The 16,668-nt window shown below is 38.9% G+C and overlaps 1 protein-coding gene across 3 annotated transcripts in view; it reads right to left on the minus strand.

Moving 5' to 3' along the window:
- Positions 1-16,668, minus strand: part of MPP7 (membrane palmitoylated protein 7) — a 163,007-nt gene that overhangs the window by 35,822 nt on the left and 110,517 nt on the right. For all 3 annotated transcript variants that reach the window (XM_032474025.1, XM_006176676.3, XM_032474026.1), the window contains one exon: positions 1,817-1,987. In XM_032474025.1, coding sequence (XP_032329916.1) covers positions 1,817-1,987 — 171 coding nt within the window. The remainder of the gene's footprint in view (positions 1-1,816; positions 1,988-16,668) is intronic.

A 16,668-nucleotide genomic window follows, 5' to 3' on the forward strand; every position in this document is an offset into this window, starting at 1 on the left:
ACATCCTGGGGAGCCTACAGTAAGGAGAGAATATAATAAGAAAAAAAAAAAACTCCTAGAAAGAAGGAACAAAATTGTCTCTTTTCACAGAAAACAGGATTATCTACTCCTGAAAAACTTCAAGGAATCTACAAAAAAGATACTAGGAATTCCCTTCAGGGATAAAGAAGGACACCTGGATACAGCACCATTGAACACAATTCCATGATTAACTCTAACTGCAGGGAGCCAAGCTTTCCCCCAACCTCTTCTCCTCTGGGAGATTTTAGGGAGTGGCTGCTGCTTTCCCATAACCACAAACTATCTTTAGTTGCTCCTATGATTTATTTTTATTCTTCCCTGGATTACCATTCAGACTCACAGCTTATCCCCCATCTATCTCCCCTTCCTCACCCCCAACAAAAAGGTTTTTATTGTTAGCACCTACATGAAAGGAAAAAGGCAACATTTACCCTACCTTCCTCTTTCAATTAGATCCCCTAGGAAAAACCAAAAGGTACACAGTCGGAATAGTAACTCCCGGACTATACAGAGTCATCTAGATTTACGGGGACACAGAAAACCCCACTGACTTTGCTCCTTCATCACAAAGCGTCTCTCTCCTCGGGTCAGGAGCAGCCTCTGCGTGAAGAGCAGAGGCTGCAACAGGGATGGGAGAGATTCTGCAGGGACAGCTGTTGCTGAGGGACACTGGACGTCGGGGAGGAGCAGGCGGTCCAAGGAGCCCGAGGGCGAGACAAGAGGATTTAGAACTGGAGAGTGTTTGAACTCTCAGTGCCCAGCTCTACAGGGAGTGGACGCTGGGGCATTTATAAGCTCTACAGTAAATGTAAGAACCCGCGGAGAATATCCTTCCAGGTGGGGCTCAGTATACACAGATTAGAAGAAGTGGACACTGTCCATAAAGGAAACGTGAATATGTATTTCTAAATACTGCCAACAGTGGGACTATCTGACGATGTTAATGATGACCTCCGGGGCCACCAGAGAAACGGCATCACTTCCTGTTGGTCACCTACCATCTGTTAAGAACAAGGGCTGTAACCTTGCAAAGGACTCCATCTTTGTGGGAGGGGTGATTCTTCAGCTTTCCCATCTACTCCCAACCCCATAACTATCATTTCAGTTCATAAAGGAACAGCCAACAAGTGATACAGACTAGGCTCCTTGGTTCCAGTGTTTCCCCCAAATCACTGGTTTTGATCCTTAGAGCTTATATGCCTGTCACGCTATTTTTAAAGAAACACAAACAAAAGTGGGGTGGGAGAACACGGAGGTTGTGACTGCTCCTGTCTTCAGGGTCGGACAAGGTATCTACGAGAACGTTAATGCAAATCAAACCAAGGTTTATGGAAACCCCCACGTATATTTACTTTAAGCAGTTTTGCTGACTCTCCAGCTTTAAATATCCTAGGACTCTAAGTTAAATGTCCTTGAACTTCACTGAGGGTCTAAATGCTACAGGAAGCTCATATCATGGCTGCTGCCTCAAAATGAATTGAAAGACACTTGCGTGATATTACAAAATATTCGTTTCTACTTGGTTGCCCTGATATGCTTAATACACTGGGACAGTGTCTGCTATCCCCTCTCCTACACAGGGTCCACTAGAATGCTGATACCATCGGCACAGGTATCTTAAAAGTCTCCTCAGCGTCACCTGAGTACAAAAAAAGACTAAAGATTTCATTTCAGAGGCCAAAGGTATTCAAGATGCAACTTTTTTTTTAGCTTGAAGACTTCCAGCGTCATGCTCTCTAAAGTTAAATTCTTCCTGTCCCACTTCCTCAGCGTCGCACACAGGACGATCACTTACCAACCAAGACAACAAGTCTGTATTTCTCATGCGTCTGTCGCCGATAGGGGGTCACTTCCTCGTAAGTGGGCACGTCAGCTGTATCATACTGGTCACTCTTCTTGCATTCATACATGGATTTATTCGTTTTCTTATCTTTTCGACTAAGACGGAAACTTCTCCTAAAACCAACTGCAAAAAACAAAAACAGATTATTTTTAGCACTAACAACTAAAACAAGAAATCCCCCAAAATGCAAATACCCTCAAAGTTGGGCTGGATTTTATTCACCATAATTATCATTACAAGTACACTTAATAATAAAAGGAAAACAGATACTCCACATTTTCATTAAAACAACTAGTAAGAGAATTGTCTAACATTTAATTACAGTTTTCAGAAATCAGTCAGTAAAGCAACGATGTTATAAAACAAACAAACAAAAAAACAATAAAAAATAAGAGGCCAGAAATCATAAAGAAAAATTAAGGACTGATTGATGAACATATTTGATAAGCAAAAGTTAAAAGCACTGTTAAAGGTACATTTTAAATATAAATGATGAATTCTTCCATTCATAAATACTAGAATGTTTTATACTATATTCTAAGCACAGCCTAACAACATACCTGTGGCAAAGACATCATCTTTCGTTAAAAAGAAAACTAAAGTTAGGGAGAGTGGCCTGTGCATGGACGAGGCTGCCAGAGCCAGCCTGTCACTGAGAGCAAGGCGCTCAGCCGTTACACGTCTCTGGCGTGTGAAGTCAGTGAGGTCCTGAGGTCCTTTTTCTCCTATGGAAACTGTATGCTTTTGTAACTTGAAGCCGACTAAAAACTGGAAATAAGTTCCAGAGCCTCAATTGCATATGTTTTTCAATAGGTCATATGATCTTTTACTAAAATAGCTTTTCAAGTAATTAAATAAATTTCCTGTCTGCTTAAGGAGCTCCCTCTGGCTTAGCGCCATCAGTTACAATGTTGGCTTAGAAAAGCGAAGGCGGAAGTTCCTTTCCTCAGACAACTGTTTCATTCTGCTTGCTGTTCATACTGCTGCATCATTCTGGTTTTTTCTTTTCTAGAATACTGATGTTCGCCGTATACACCACACCATTCAAGAAGTCTCGACCTAGCCAACCCTTATATGCTCTCATAACCCAGACTTGAAGGGAAAGGAAACTGCCTGCTTATCCAAACATAATATATATTCTATATCAGCTCCACAGCGCAGAACAAAATGCAAGCACATTTTGAAAGCTATAAAAATATTCTCTTTTAAAAGAATATGGATCAAATTTGAGAAGAGTAAAACATTTTAATAAAGATATTTTATGATAAAATGCAGCAATGTAATAACTGATCTGTGTGCATTTTAGGAAACAAAGGAAAATAATTATTACTATTGGATTTAAAAAATGAGTAATATTCAAAATAAAGGCAATATTACAAAATAATTATCATTAACTATGTAGTTACAGCACTTACCTTACAGATTCACAGTGTGATAAAAATCAATCAAGAAATTAAGAATGGAGTGATAAAAGTTCATCTGTAACATACCCTGTGGCCCAGCAAGAGTCGTTATGGTTTTGAGGAGACACTCAGGTTATTTGAGGGAAAAGATTTACAAAGAATTTGAAACAATTGCTCTAAAGCTCTCTTATCAAAGGCAAAAGGGAACAAGATAAACGATGAAACATCATTATGTTACACAAAAGGATGAGATTCGAGGGAAGAAAAAGGGGAAGTGTGCCCACTTGGTCCTAGGATGAAAGAAACATACATAAATTCTAAAACCTCACCTGCTGAGAAAAGTCCAACGTCTACGTCAAGGGTCAGAGGACAAGGTGTAATTATTTTTTGTTTCTGTTTCCTAGGATATTGGGACAGACTCAGGGGAACCTGGAAAAGGACCCATCATACCTCTGAGACCTCCCAACACCACACCAGAGGCTGCGGAGTCTCACAACCACTCCCGATGCTTAAGTGCTTCTCAGACCATCATCTCTTCCTGATTTGCAGAAATGAAGGACGCCATCCCAGCTCCTGCCCCTCACCCCCCACAACAAACACCTGCGACCACTGGCCCGAACTGGAATCCAGTACACGCTGGCTTCCGGTTTGACACAGAAGTCACACATTAGCTCTTCTAACTTTGCTCTGCTGGCATTTCTGTGTTCTAATTTTGAGTTCCCACAGATCTTGCAGGGTGAGCAGATAGAACGAGAAAGTTCTTCACAAGCACTCCTCGTGCGGAGGGAGGGCCTTCCTCAAGTCACTGCAAGTACTTGGTGCAGAAACGGACCTGGGACATCAACGCCTCATCCACAGTGAAGACCTGACAAATTCCCGACCCACGGATCCCAGCTAAATCCTGCATTTCAGTGCAGGTGCTTCCCTAGGGGCATCTTCACAATTAACTGAAGTTTCCCTTTCAACAGAAAGGATAGTAAGACAGAGGGGGAAGGGGAGAGGGTGATCGGACTTCTACCCTGAGAGTTTGATGGACATCGGGGGTGGGGACCCTGGTCTCCAGGATGGTCTGGTGCAGGGTCGGTGCTTGATAAAGTCACAGGGAACTTTTCTAAACATAATTTTTTAAAGGCAACACCGAAGACCCTACTCTCAGCCCTGTTTCATTTTTTTAACATCAATTTCACCCAGGAGAGCGGGACACATTTGGTACTTTCACAAGTTAAGAGGCAGGCGGGAGGAAGGACGAACCCCGCCCACCTGAGGGCTCAGCGCGGGAAGCAGCCCTGGGGACCATGGCGGCGGCTCGCCCCCGCGCCCGCGCCCGCACAGTCTGGGATGTCGCTGCCCTCGCCCACGGCACGGCCCTGACCGCACTCCTCAGTTTTGCAGGCGGCGACGACCACGCGAGTGGAGTTCCCACAGGCTCTGAGGCTCAAGTGCCTTGGCCCAGCGCGCTCCCCCAAGTCACCCCCATCCCAGGAGGGCAGCGCTCCCTTCCCGGGGTGGGAGCAGAGACCAGAGGCGGGCAGGCCTGGGTTAACTTAACTGAACGACCTGTGACTGGCCGGCTGTGGCGAAGCTTCTCTACGGCTCATTTCTCAGCTTCACAATGAGGATCATACTACCGCCATGTCACAGGGTTATGAAGGATTACACAGTTCACGTAGAGCATTCCGCCCAGCACCTGGCGCCCGGTAAACAGCCCTACACATTAGATACAGATCAGACTGGATCATGTCCCCAGCACTGAAAGGACCCTGAAGGCAGGAACATGCTGTACCCTCCTGTGTTCCCACCACACACCTAGCAAATTTAGGAAACACACATGAAGGGGCTTAAAAAGTTTTTAACTGGATAATGTTATAAAAGACACAACATATTGAAATTACAGTCAGATTTAAATATATTAAATATTGAAAGTACCTCATTAAAGTGGTAAGGCATTTTTAAAGAAAGCAGAAAGCTTAAGCAGTGCGTTAACGAGCCTTGGTTTTCTAGACACTCTTCCTAGGGGTTTGTCATTGCTGTTCCTGCATTTCAATTTAGACAGCACCCCTCCCTCCTTATGGTCCTTTACCCGCTTGGTGCGCACACCTGTGTGTGTTCCGTACTTACACCACACAGCGCGTACACACAGGCTCACGTGCGTGCGTGCCCGCACAGGCAGGTACATACAGATACACACATACATAGACACAGAGTCGGACATCAAGAACAGCCCCCAACCCAGGAAAACCAGTAAGACAATCAGAACAGAGGCCATGACAAGATACGAAATCCAGAGCGCTTGCTTCTCAGACGAAACCAAACCAAACCAAACCAAACCAAACTGGGCGGCCAGAGGCAGTGACATGCTTGGCAGCACACAGCCTTCAGTGACATGAGTGACATGCCAGCACACCTTCATGGTCTGAGCTCTAAGGAGAGTGACTCTGACGTCAGGGAGAGGGGTTAACACTTTCTGGCCTTCAGGTCTTTGGGGGTTCTCTTTTTAAAAGGAAGGTCAAGGCTGTGTACTTAAGCTGAAAGCAAGCAGAGGGTTCTTTCCAACACACGTGAGTAAGTAACCGAGACCCTGCTTAAGTCCAGCTCGTTTTCAGTGCACAAGTCTGAGCAAGAGCTGGCTTTGAAAAGAAGGAGCGGGAAGGCAGCAGTCCCAGGAATTTGGGGGTAAGGGAACAGTTTCATACGAAATACACTTTTCCTTATATTTCACATTTTTGTAATTTGTAATTGGCTCAACGTTTTTATGGACAGGCTTTTTCCAGGGCTCTTACCCACAGCTGCTGGAGATTAGCGTTTTTTGAGGGAACAGCACGTTTACTTTATTACAATAGGAAAGTGACTTTATGGTAAGACTGCAGCTGCGGGTCGGCCCCTTAATTACAAAGAGACACTTTTTACCCAATATTTTCCAGCAGGAATAATTTACAGTGACTTGTTAACTTATTTAGTTGGGTCGCTCTGCTAAAAGAAATTTTTTTTATTATAAAGGATGACATTTAAGTTGCTCATTATTGGCTCCTTATCGCAATCAGACAGCAATGAACATTCCTTCTACGGTGTATCACTGATGATTTTATTAGGGCAAAGAGCGAGAAGCTTGATCTTGTCCAAATGCCCCTCGGGCTGGTTAATAACAATGTACATTCCCCATGGCAGCCAGTACAAACGCCCACATTACCAGTCTCCCATCAAAGGACTTCTAATCACTTTAAAATCTTTAGTGATTTGACACGTGAAAAATTGCCTATCAATTTCATTTAAACTGTTAGTAAAGTTGATTTTTTCACGTGACTTATTTGCATTTATGCCTTCTATAAATTGTTGGTTAAAATATTTCACTCCCTTTTTGATTGGGGTCTTCATAAATACAAACACATACATCTGTCCTTTAAGGTCAAAGCCCTTGCTTGGCCCTGTTTCTTGCAAAGACTTTGCAAGATTTTTCAGTTTTCCTTTTTGGAGAGATTTTAAAGGTTTATGTGCTTGAGTCTGTGAATTGCTTTCTTTTGTCATTTCCCTCATTGTTTTTGTGACTTTCCCACCCTTGAGTCTGATAAATACCTAAATTTTCTCAAGTTAAAAAAAAAATGGGTTACATGGCTTTACACTTAATTTTTTAAATCCCACCTGGAATTACTCAGCTGTGATCACAAGATCAAGCTTGTGAGGTGATGCTGTAACCTTACAGTTTTCTAAATTATTAACCAGTGGTCCCAGAAATACTTACTGAACATTCCTTTTACTACTTTATGTCAATACATACTTTGTGCTGCAGGAAGTTCACTGTCATGTCATGACAAAAAAAAAAAAAGTGATTCTTGGTCTGAGTTTAGAGCATTCTCTTCATAACGTCAATACCAAAACAACAGAAGCAGTGGTGGGAATGGTGGATATTTGTTGAGAAATCACTAGATGACACCATTTGAACTGCTTATGTGGATTTAGTTCATTTAATTCTCACAGCAACCAATGAGGTAGGCATAACAATCTACAGGTTTAAGTAACTCTTCTTTTAGCATAAGAGAAAAAAACAAAAAACAAAACCAAGGCTTTGGTTCAAATATTAAATGATGAAAGAATATCAAGAAGAAAGTTTGGAAATGTCACTCTGCATATACAGGCGTATGGGTGTATGACAGAGAAACTGATGGGACTTCTGTTACTCTATGAAGTAATTTAATAAGAAAAAATTACCAAAGAGAATCAGCAATTTAATTAAGGTTTAATTGTTTAATCTAATTAAGTTTAATTAATTAAAGGGACTAAAATTACAAGCTCTTTTTCTGTTAGAAGACTTTTTTCAAATCTAATTAAATACATTTCTGATACTCCTGTATTTCAGATGATGTGTAAAATACAAAAATATATAAAACAGTGTCACTATCCTCAAAGAGTTCCTGATCTACTAGGGGACACAGAAATTATTCCAAATACTCGTAATTTAACGGTTTTCACAACATGGGCTCATGAGCAGAAACTAAGATTTTTAGCAAGTACTTCTAATCTGATTTGACCTTTGACATATCTCTGAAATTAAGTAAATTAAACTTAGGCACTTATGATTTGGTTATTTTCAAAGTCACCTCACTATATTTTATTGATAAACCACCACCAAAAGAGTATTAAATTTAATGCTTATATTAAGCATTAAAAAAGTAAATTAAGAATCATTTGGTATTAAAATTAGTTTCAAATTATAGGTAAGTATTATGCCTATCTATCCTATAATTTCAAATGTTAGTGATGCTTTCAGCAGTAAAAAAAAACTTGAAGCATCCAAAATATACAGAAGTATGAGAAGGATTAATTATGAAACACCTTTTCAAAGAAATGAGGTTGAAGCCATTAAAATTATAAAACTATACAGCACCATAAAAATGCATTTGATATAATAAAAATTGGGAAAAAATGGACATATACTATAGTCATATTTACACCATGAATTTTACATTTAATGATATAAAAATTGGTACTTATACAGAAATATATTTAAAAAGTATATATTTCAAAAGTATAGAAACAGATGACTGTATTAGGGAGACAGGGCAGTAGGCAATTGTTTTGTCCTATTTTTTTAATTTTCCATAATGTTATGTAATTTTATAATTTTAAAAAAACCACAAAAACTACCAAGCAAATGAAATCCAGTATTGGCAAATGTATTTATGCGGTCATATATATGCATATAACAGAAATTACATTTTGACTGTGTCTCAGAGGCAGGTTCCAGTGTTCCATATTTTGAAATGATCACAGTAATAGATCTAGTTTTTATATTCTCAATAGTTAGAAATAGCCAATAAATGAAAATACTTTAGAAAAGCAATGCAAGTAAAAACAGTGGAAAAAAATTTTAAGGAGAATATGGTATGAGAACTAAAGAGCAAAGATCAAGAAAGAGAGAACCAGCAGTCTCACCTAAGCAGTGAAGATGGTGAAAGAAAAGCAGTTAGGGTTTTGAAAACTTACAACCAAACTAATAAAATTGATATGAAATTAAAAAAAAAAAAAACACAAATTGGTATATTTTTTGCCTCCCACATATAAGTAACTTCAGTGTGAATTTTTATGAGGTAAAAATAATTTTAATGATCTTTTTGATGAAATTTTGAAATTGACAATGACATTAAAAAAAAGAGATCATTTCATGAACAGACATCTCCACTAACACAAAAGGCCCTCGCCTCCAACAGAGTCAAGGTAACTCACCACCAACACGACCAGCCTCATTTAATCACCCATGTGAATGAAAGGAGGACCTGCCTTCCTGTTAATTACAGGAAAATAAATACTATTGTGTTACTACTTGCACTTTTCAAATGGGCCAGTTTCCATCTTTGGTTACATTTCTTTTCTGTAACTAATCTTGTAAAACAACATCAGATATTATGCATCCCCAGTGTTTTTAAGAATAAGAAGCTTTTAATATGTTAAATTTGACAGATGTTTGTATACTGGGAAAAGAAGTATTTCAGTGAAATCTGCTTGAAATCATAACAGCAATATTGGTCTTAGGCACCTCAAAAATCAGAGATTTATGGAAAGATCCACTCTAAAGTTCCTAATTTTTTGAAGAAATACATTTATTTGAAGCAAACACAGTCAAGAAAACGACTTTGTTTCTTAAAAAAAGGTAAAAATATTTTAATTCTTTTTTCTCACCTTAAATATACTAAAATATGCATTTTTTTTAATTGGGTGAACTGCCAAAAACACTGTGTGAGTTATTTTTCTGCATCTTAAAACAATGGATTAATTTGACCAAGCAAATATTTAATGAGTTCAGTAGGTACCTTAATTACAAGGAAGAGAAAATATAAATACAAATGAACTCTTTAAGATAATTTTAAAAAACTCATGTAGATATTAATAAAAATTAAGCATCTGGAAATTATTATACAATGTTAGGCTCCTGACAACAAAATGCTGAAAACTCCTTATTAAAATAAACATTTTTAATATAATGCCAATCCTGTTATAATGATATAGATCATAATAGACATGTAAAAACTACGTAATGTGATCCTAAGACAAAATTATTTTTGAAATGATGGTCCCGTAGTATGCCAACCATAAAATTATCCCAAAGACAAAGGACAGTGATTAAGAACATCTTACAACAACATACAAGTAAAAATCTCGGGAGGAGGTTGAAACTGAAAATAAATGCCAGCACAAAACTATAAAAGTTACTGAGATCTGTCATCTTCTATATCCATCTTATAAAACAGTGTCAGGAAAAAAAATCAAAGAAACGTGAATGTTACCATGGATTATACTGACCAGCCAGACATGTGATGATTTTGTATATAAAGGGGGAAAAGGCTTTTGAACAAACTAATGGAAAATTCACCTCTGGAATGTCACAGGTACAAAGCTACTCTCAGTATACAGAAACGTTCAAATGCCATAAATACCCTGGAATCTTTCAGCTCATCTCCAGCTAAAAACAAAAATAGAAACTCAAAGTACCTCATGAAATCATGAAAGCTAATATAAAATATCAATTTGCAATTTCCAAGAAAAAAACCACCTTGTCTTAAAAAGTTTTCCTGATACCACCACCAATTTATTTTTAAAGCACAGCACAGCATTACTATTAAAAGAAAAAAGAAAAACCATATGAGAATTTAATCTTCTTCCAGCCAGCTAATAAAGAAATGGGTTCTTACTTACTCTTTCTAAATTATGAGAAAATACAGCATGCACACATAAAAGTGAATATAAAAATATAATTCTGAAAAGGGGAAAATTGGATTTGAAATTTTAATGTATTTTTTTAAGTTGAGTCTGTGCAATCTAAAATTCTCCAAGCAGGAATGTTTTGTTTTTTTTTTTCTGTTCAGAGAAAATATTTCCAAGTAGTATTCCAGACATGTTGAGATTATGCAGAGTACTTTCTTGTTCAAGAAACAACCTGCACCACTTTGGAAAGAATGCTTCTAAATGTTCTCTTTGTGCAATTTTTATTTTTTAGGAAAAATACTAAGATAGTATATTTTGACACAGCTATACTTACCTATATAATATTCTTTTTGTTTAACTTGTATTTTTACTTTTTTAAAATCTTATTTTATTTTTAATTTATTTTGGAGGGAGGAGGTAATTAGGCTTATTTATTTATTTGTTTAATGGAGGTACTGGGGATTGAACCCAGGACCTTGTGCATGCTAAGCACAGACTCTACCACTGAGCTATACCCTCCCCACTTACATAACATCTTTAATATGACTGAATATTAGAACAAATGAGAATTTTGCTAGATTTATAAAATAGGCACTGTAACTTGAGGATCACTGGTGCTTAAACATCAGAAAAATAAGAAACAGGATTAGAAAGAAACACAGAACTAGAGACGGGTAAATAACAACTCTTAAAAGAAATAACAGCAAATGGGCAGTTTTGTTTTTATCGAACTTTATGGTAAACACTTTAAATAGAAAGAACAGTCTTAACTCACGTTAAGTCCTCAAACTGATTTTGTTTTCAAAGAATGCATGAAGTACTCCAGCAAGGGCAGAGGGCGAGGAAAACTGATGATTTTTCAGGAGATCATTTGCAAGAAATTATGTCTGTAGACAGGCACATGATAAGCAGTGCTTTTGTGAATTGTTCGTTACACAATTTCCATAATGAATTAACCAGAGCAAAAGAACACTGTAATTCTCACCAATGTTAAAAAAAAAAGAAATCACTCTTCATATGGACTATTTTGTATTGTTGCAGGAGAAAATTACAGACAATCTTTAAAGGTTATTCTTCTGCCATGGAGAAGCAATCAGCCTTTGGAAGCCAACATACACACACCCACATACAAACCGAAAACACGCTTTCACGCCACCCACCAAAGCTAAAGGAAATTTTCAAGAGCTTATAGGAGGAAATGAATTACTCCTAATAATTCGTATGTGTGTACATATGTGTGTATATACTTTAAGTATGAACATATATACACACACTTTAAAAGGTGCAATTTCCTGCAATTCATACTTACAGCATACTATCAGTTTACCTTCGCTTGATTAATTTCAGGCAAACAATACACAACTTACACCACTTAATCAGTGAGCTTTTTCTTTCCTTCCAATAACAACAGCCAAGCCTCTTTTTATTGATAAATACAATGACCTTCAAGAAATCTAGCATGTTCCATACACATTAGTAAGAATCCTACAGCCCAGGGCACAGTGTTATCAGGGATGGCTCACTAAACATGGTTTTAAAATACAATTCTTATACAAACAGACATTCACTTCTTAGAGTGTTATGATGTTACTTTTCTCAAAAGAGTCAACATAGATCATTTTGACATGGGATGTACTTTTCAAAAATGTAACCAGTCATCAGGGAAAGGGCTACATACATAGGTTGTTTTGTGCTTGGTTTTGCACATCAGAGAAAGTGAAAATCATTAAAATGTATTCACTGGGTGGTCAGCCTGATTTAAATCAACAGCTGTCATAGGTCTACAAGGTGACCCTGGGCAGGCCCAGTGTGGGTCCCAGGGAATTCTGTCTGCAGGGTTGTGCCTTCTGCTTTTCCTCTCCTTCTGTAGGCTCAGGAGATACAGAGTGTGGAGGCAGGTGAGGGACAAGGGTAATGTAAAATAAGCCAGGGTCTCAGAAATGCTTCTACTTAAATATAAATAGTACTTGGAAAAGACCTCATGAGATGGTGAAATTCCTAGGAAATCTGGACTATATTCCAGAGTGGTCTGAAAGCTGGATGAAGATGCCATGTGCTAAGGATGGATGCAGACACACCCTGTGTATGAGGATGTCCTTCAAAACCTGCGGCCCTGTGACGCGTCTGTCACAGACGCATGGTGGTATACGTTGGGATTGGATGTCCACCAGAATACTGTGATTGTTTTGCAAGCAGTAAGTGACTGAAATGTTACAAATCCACTCTATTCTGTTGATTTGTCTTGTTTAAATTACTTCTTTTAGTGAGAGAAACATTTGATGTGGAAGTCATATCAAATCACCAAAGGGTAAATTTTTCCTCAATACAATAACTACCATAGATATATTTAAAGTAGAATAAGAAAATGGAGAATGCGATGGTTAAACTTACATGTCAACTTGGCTGGGCCACAGTGCCCAGATATTTAGTCAAACATTATTTTGGTGAAGGTGTTTCTGGTGCAGGTGTTTTTTTGGAGAAGGTTAACATTTAAAACAGCAGGCTCTGAATAAAGCAGACCACTTTCCATAATGTGGGTGGGCCTCATCCAATCAGTTGAAGGCCTTAATAGAAAAAAGACTAACCTCTCCCTGAGCAAGAAGGAATTCTTGTCTTTAGGCTAAAACTGCAACTGTTCCCTGGGTCTCCAGTCTGCTACCTGCCCTGCAGATTTTGACTTACCAAATCTCCACATTCACATGATCTAATTCCTTAAAATCTGTATGTGTGTGTGTTTACATGTATACACATTCTGTTGCCTGACTAATACAAAAGATTAGGAGGGAAATATTAAAATTTTAGAATACACTAATATTTCCTTAATTAGTAGCAAAATCAATTTCAACAGTTCAGTATCCCTTATAATAGAGAAAAGCAATAAAACCAAAATTTGGTTCTTTGAAATATTAATAAAATTGACAAACTGTTATCTACACAGGCTAAAAAAGTGTGTTGGGGGAGAGATCAAAGTTATTAAAATTACCATTGACCTCGAAGAAATAAAAGACATAAGGGAATACTATGAACTAACTGGATGCCAACAAATTAGATAATCTGGATGAAATGGATAAATTACTAGAGAGACACAAACTACTGAAACTGAAAAAACAAACACAATCTGAACAGATTTTTACAAGCAAAGAGATTAAGTCAGTAATTGAAAAACTTCCCACAAAGAAAAGCCCAGGACCAGATGGCTTCACTGGTAAATCTGATCAAATGTTCAGAGAATAATTAACACAATCCTTTACAAATGCTTTAAAAATATGTGAGAGTAGATAACACTTCCTACCTCAATGTATGAGGTCAGTATCATCCTGATACCAAAATCAAAGACATCACTGTGGAAAAAAAAATGTACAGACCAATATCCCTTATGAACACTCACACAAAAAATCCTCAAAATACTAGCAAGTCAAGTTCAACAACATATTAAAAAGGATTATGCACCATAAGCAAGTGGGATTTACCCTAGGAATGCCAGGTCAACATAGGAAGGTGATCAATGTTACACACGACATTAGTAGATGGAAGGGAAAAAGCTACATTATCATCCCAACTGGTGCAGAAGAAGGATTTTCTATACACAAGAGGAGGTAATCTTCTGATCGAGACAGTTTTACAACTTCCTTTCCAATCTGGGGTCCTTTTGTTTCTTTCTCTCGTGTATCTGCCCTAGAACTCCCGGTACCACGTTCAGTAAAGGGGCAAGAATGGGCATCCCTGTCTAGTTTCTGATCTTCAGGGAGGAGCACTCAGCCTTCACCATTGAGTGTGCTGTTAGCTGTGGGATTTTCGTAGATGCCCTTCATCAGTTGGGGAAATTCCCTTCTATTCTTTGTTTAAGGTTTTAATCACAAAAGGGTGCTGGATTTTGTCAAATGGTTCTCAACCCAACCAAGCTACCGAAACTGTTCACCTGGGTGGCCGATAACTCCCCCACGCTCTGCACACTCAGTGGTCAGTTCTCTTTCCTCATCTTACTTGACTGAACAGCTGCGCTCGTCAGCGATGATCACGCCTTCCTCCCTGAAACACGTTACTTTTACTTTGCTCCTAGAGAGTCACGCTCCTGGTTTTCCTTCCATTTCACTCCGGGTCCTTTTCTTGCCTGTATCATCACTCGCTCCTGGGAGATCTCATCCAGCTTCAGAGGTTTAAATCTGATCTAATATTGACAGCTCCAAAATCAACAGTCTAAACTCAAGAGTGCTACCCTGTCTGGTGTCTCTATTTGATGTCTTAAACTGAATGAATCCCAATGAAACACCTGAAATTCCCCCAAGCCCAAAGCCCTCCTCCACCGTCTTTACCATCTCAGTAAATGGTAACTCCCTCCTTGAATTTACTAAGCTCACCCTTGATTCTCCAATTTGTCTGAAAATCTTGTGAGGTTCTACCTTCAAAATATATCCAGAATCTCCTGTCTTCTCACTGCCTCCACTGAAATATCTTGGTTCAAGCTGCAGTCATTTCTTGCCTGGATCACTACACAGCTCCCTCAGGATCCTTTCTCAACAGGTCAGCCAAAAGGATCCTTAAATGTACAACAGCACACGTCAATGCCCTGCTCAGAACTCTTCAGTGATTTCCCATCTCACAGAGAGTACGAGCCGAGGAACCCCGCCCAGCCCCCCTCACACAAGCACTGTTACTGTGCCAACCCCAATTGTCTTCCATGTTCTGCTCTGGCCACGCTGATCTCCTCACTGCTCCTCTGATGCATTGGGGCCCTGCCTCAGGACCTTTGCGCATGCCTGTCCCACTGCTTGGCAGGCTCATTCCCCGCAAACTCCCTTCAGTGTTGAGCTCAAACATGGCCTCAGGGAGGCCTTTCTTGACCACCCTAATGAAACCTGAAGCCCCATTTCCTCACCTGGCCCACTGCCTCATTCTTGCTTTATTTTTTCTCATAGCGTGGATCACCATCTAACGTTTTACATAATTTATTTACTTATCTGTCTCCAGCTCCACCCCCATGTGGCAGCTCTATGAAAGTGGGTCTGTTTTGATCTCTGTTGAAACTCCAGTGCCTAGAAGCTAACAGGTGCTCAATAAATATTAGGAAAAAATCCAGAAATAGCATTAGAAGAAAGTTATATTCTGTAAAGACTAGAAGAAACTGCTAACCAGAGCCAACACAGTTGTCTTTGCAGGAAGGACACGGAAAGAGGCTTCTGTTTTTGGCTGCATATATATTAAGATCTGTTGGCCACGTTTTCCGCTTTGCCACAGTGAGGTTCAGAAAGGGAAACTCATTTCAAGCCCAGGAATGGAAAGGAGTTGATAGCTCTACCCTATAAGCAGGGCTTGCAAAATCCCAAAGCCGTTAGAAGTAGATGGGCAGGTAAATCTCAAACTGCATTCTGTCAACACTGACACATTTTGCACAGTTAGTCACTCCTCCAAGAACTAGGTTGTCCCATTTTTCCTTAAATGCTCTTTGGTTACTTTTACTTCCTCACATTTGGAAACGTGGATACAGGGCAATACTTTACTATTATAACACAAACACCAACACAATTGTTAAGAGAGTGCCAACAGAGACACGGTCTCAGCACTGGCGAGGCCAGAGGAGCGGTGGGGACCATGCTGAACTGGAGAGCTTGGCTTCCATTTAAGGGGTCACGTGCGTAACTCAGTTCCAGCTAATTCTTTTCTTTTTTTAAACTGAAGTAGTTGATTACAATGTTGTGTTATTTTCTGATATACAGCATAGTGATTCAGTTATTTACATAAATACATACATTCTTTTTCATTTTAAGTTATTACAAGATATTAAATATAGTTTCTTGTGCTATATATTAGGACCTTGCCATTTATCTATTTCATATATAGTAGTTTGTATCTGCTCACTTATATGTAGAATCTAAAAAAAAAAAAAAGGATACAAATGAACTTATTTACAAAACAAAAAGAGACTCCAGTAAACTATGAACATTGAGAAACAAAGGCCCTGTTTGGTCAAATCTTTTGTTTTGTCAAAGGAGCCAGGAATTTTTATATGAAAATTTCTCCTCTTTGTGGGTCTGACAAAAATAGGTCTTTTTGTCTAACCACAGCCTGAAGACTGTGAGCCCCCAGTTTGAGACGAATTATTACATGATACGTGATACTCCCATTTTACCTGGATGGCAAAATGGTATTTTCATCCGTAATTGGGTGGTGCCGAACGGTTTCCTGGAAGGACAAAGTCCTCTGCCTTTT

This window comes from Camelus ferus, chromosome 35, assembly GCF_009834535.1.
Source record: "Camelus ferus isolate YT-003-E chromosome 35, BCGSAC_Cfer_1.0, whole genome shotgun sequence".
Taxonomy (NCBI): Eukaryota; Metazoa; Chordata; class Mammalia; order Artiodactyla; family Camelidae; genus Camelus; species Camelus ferus.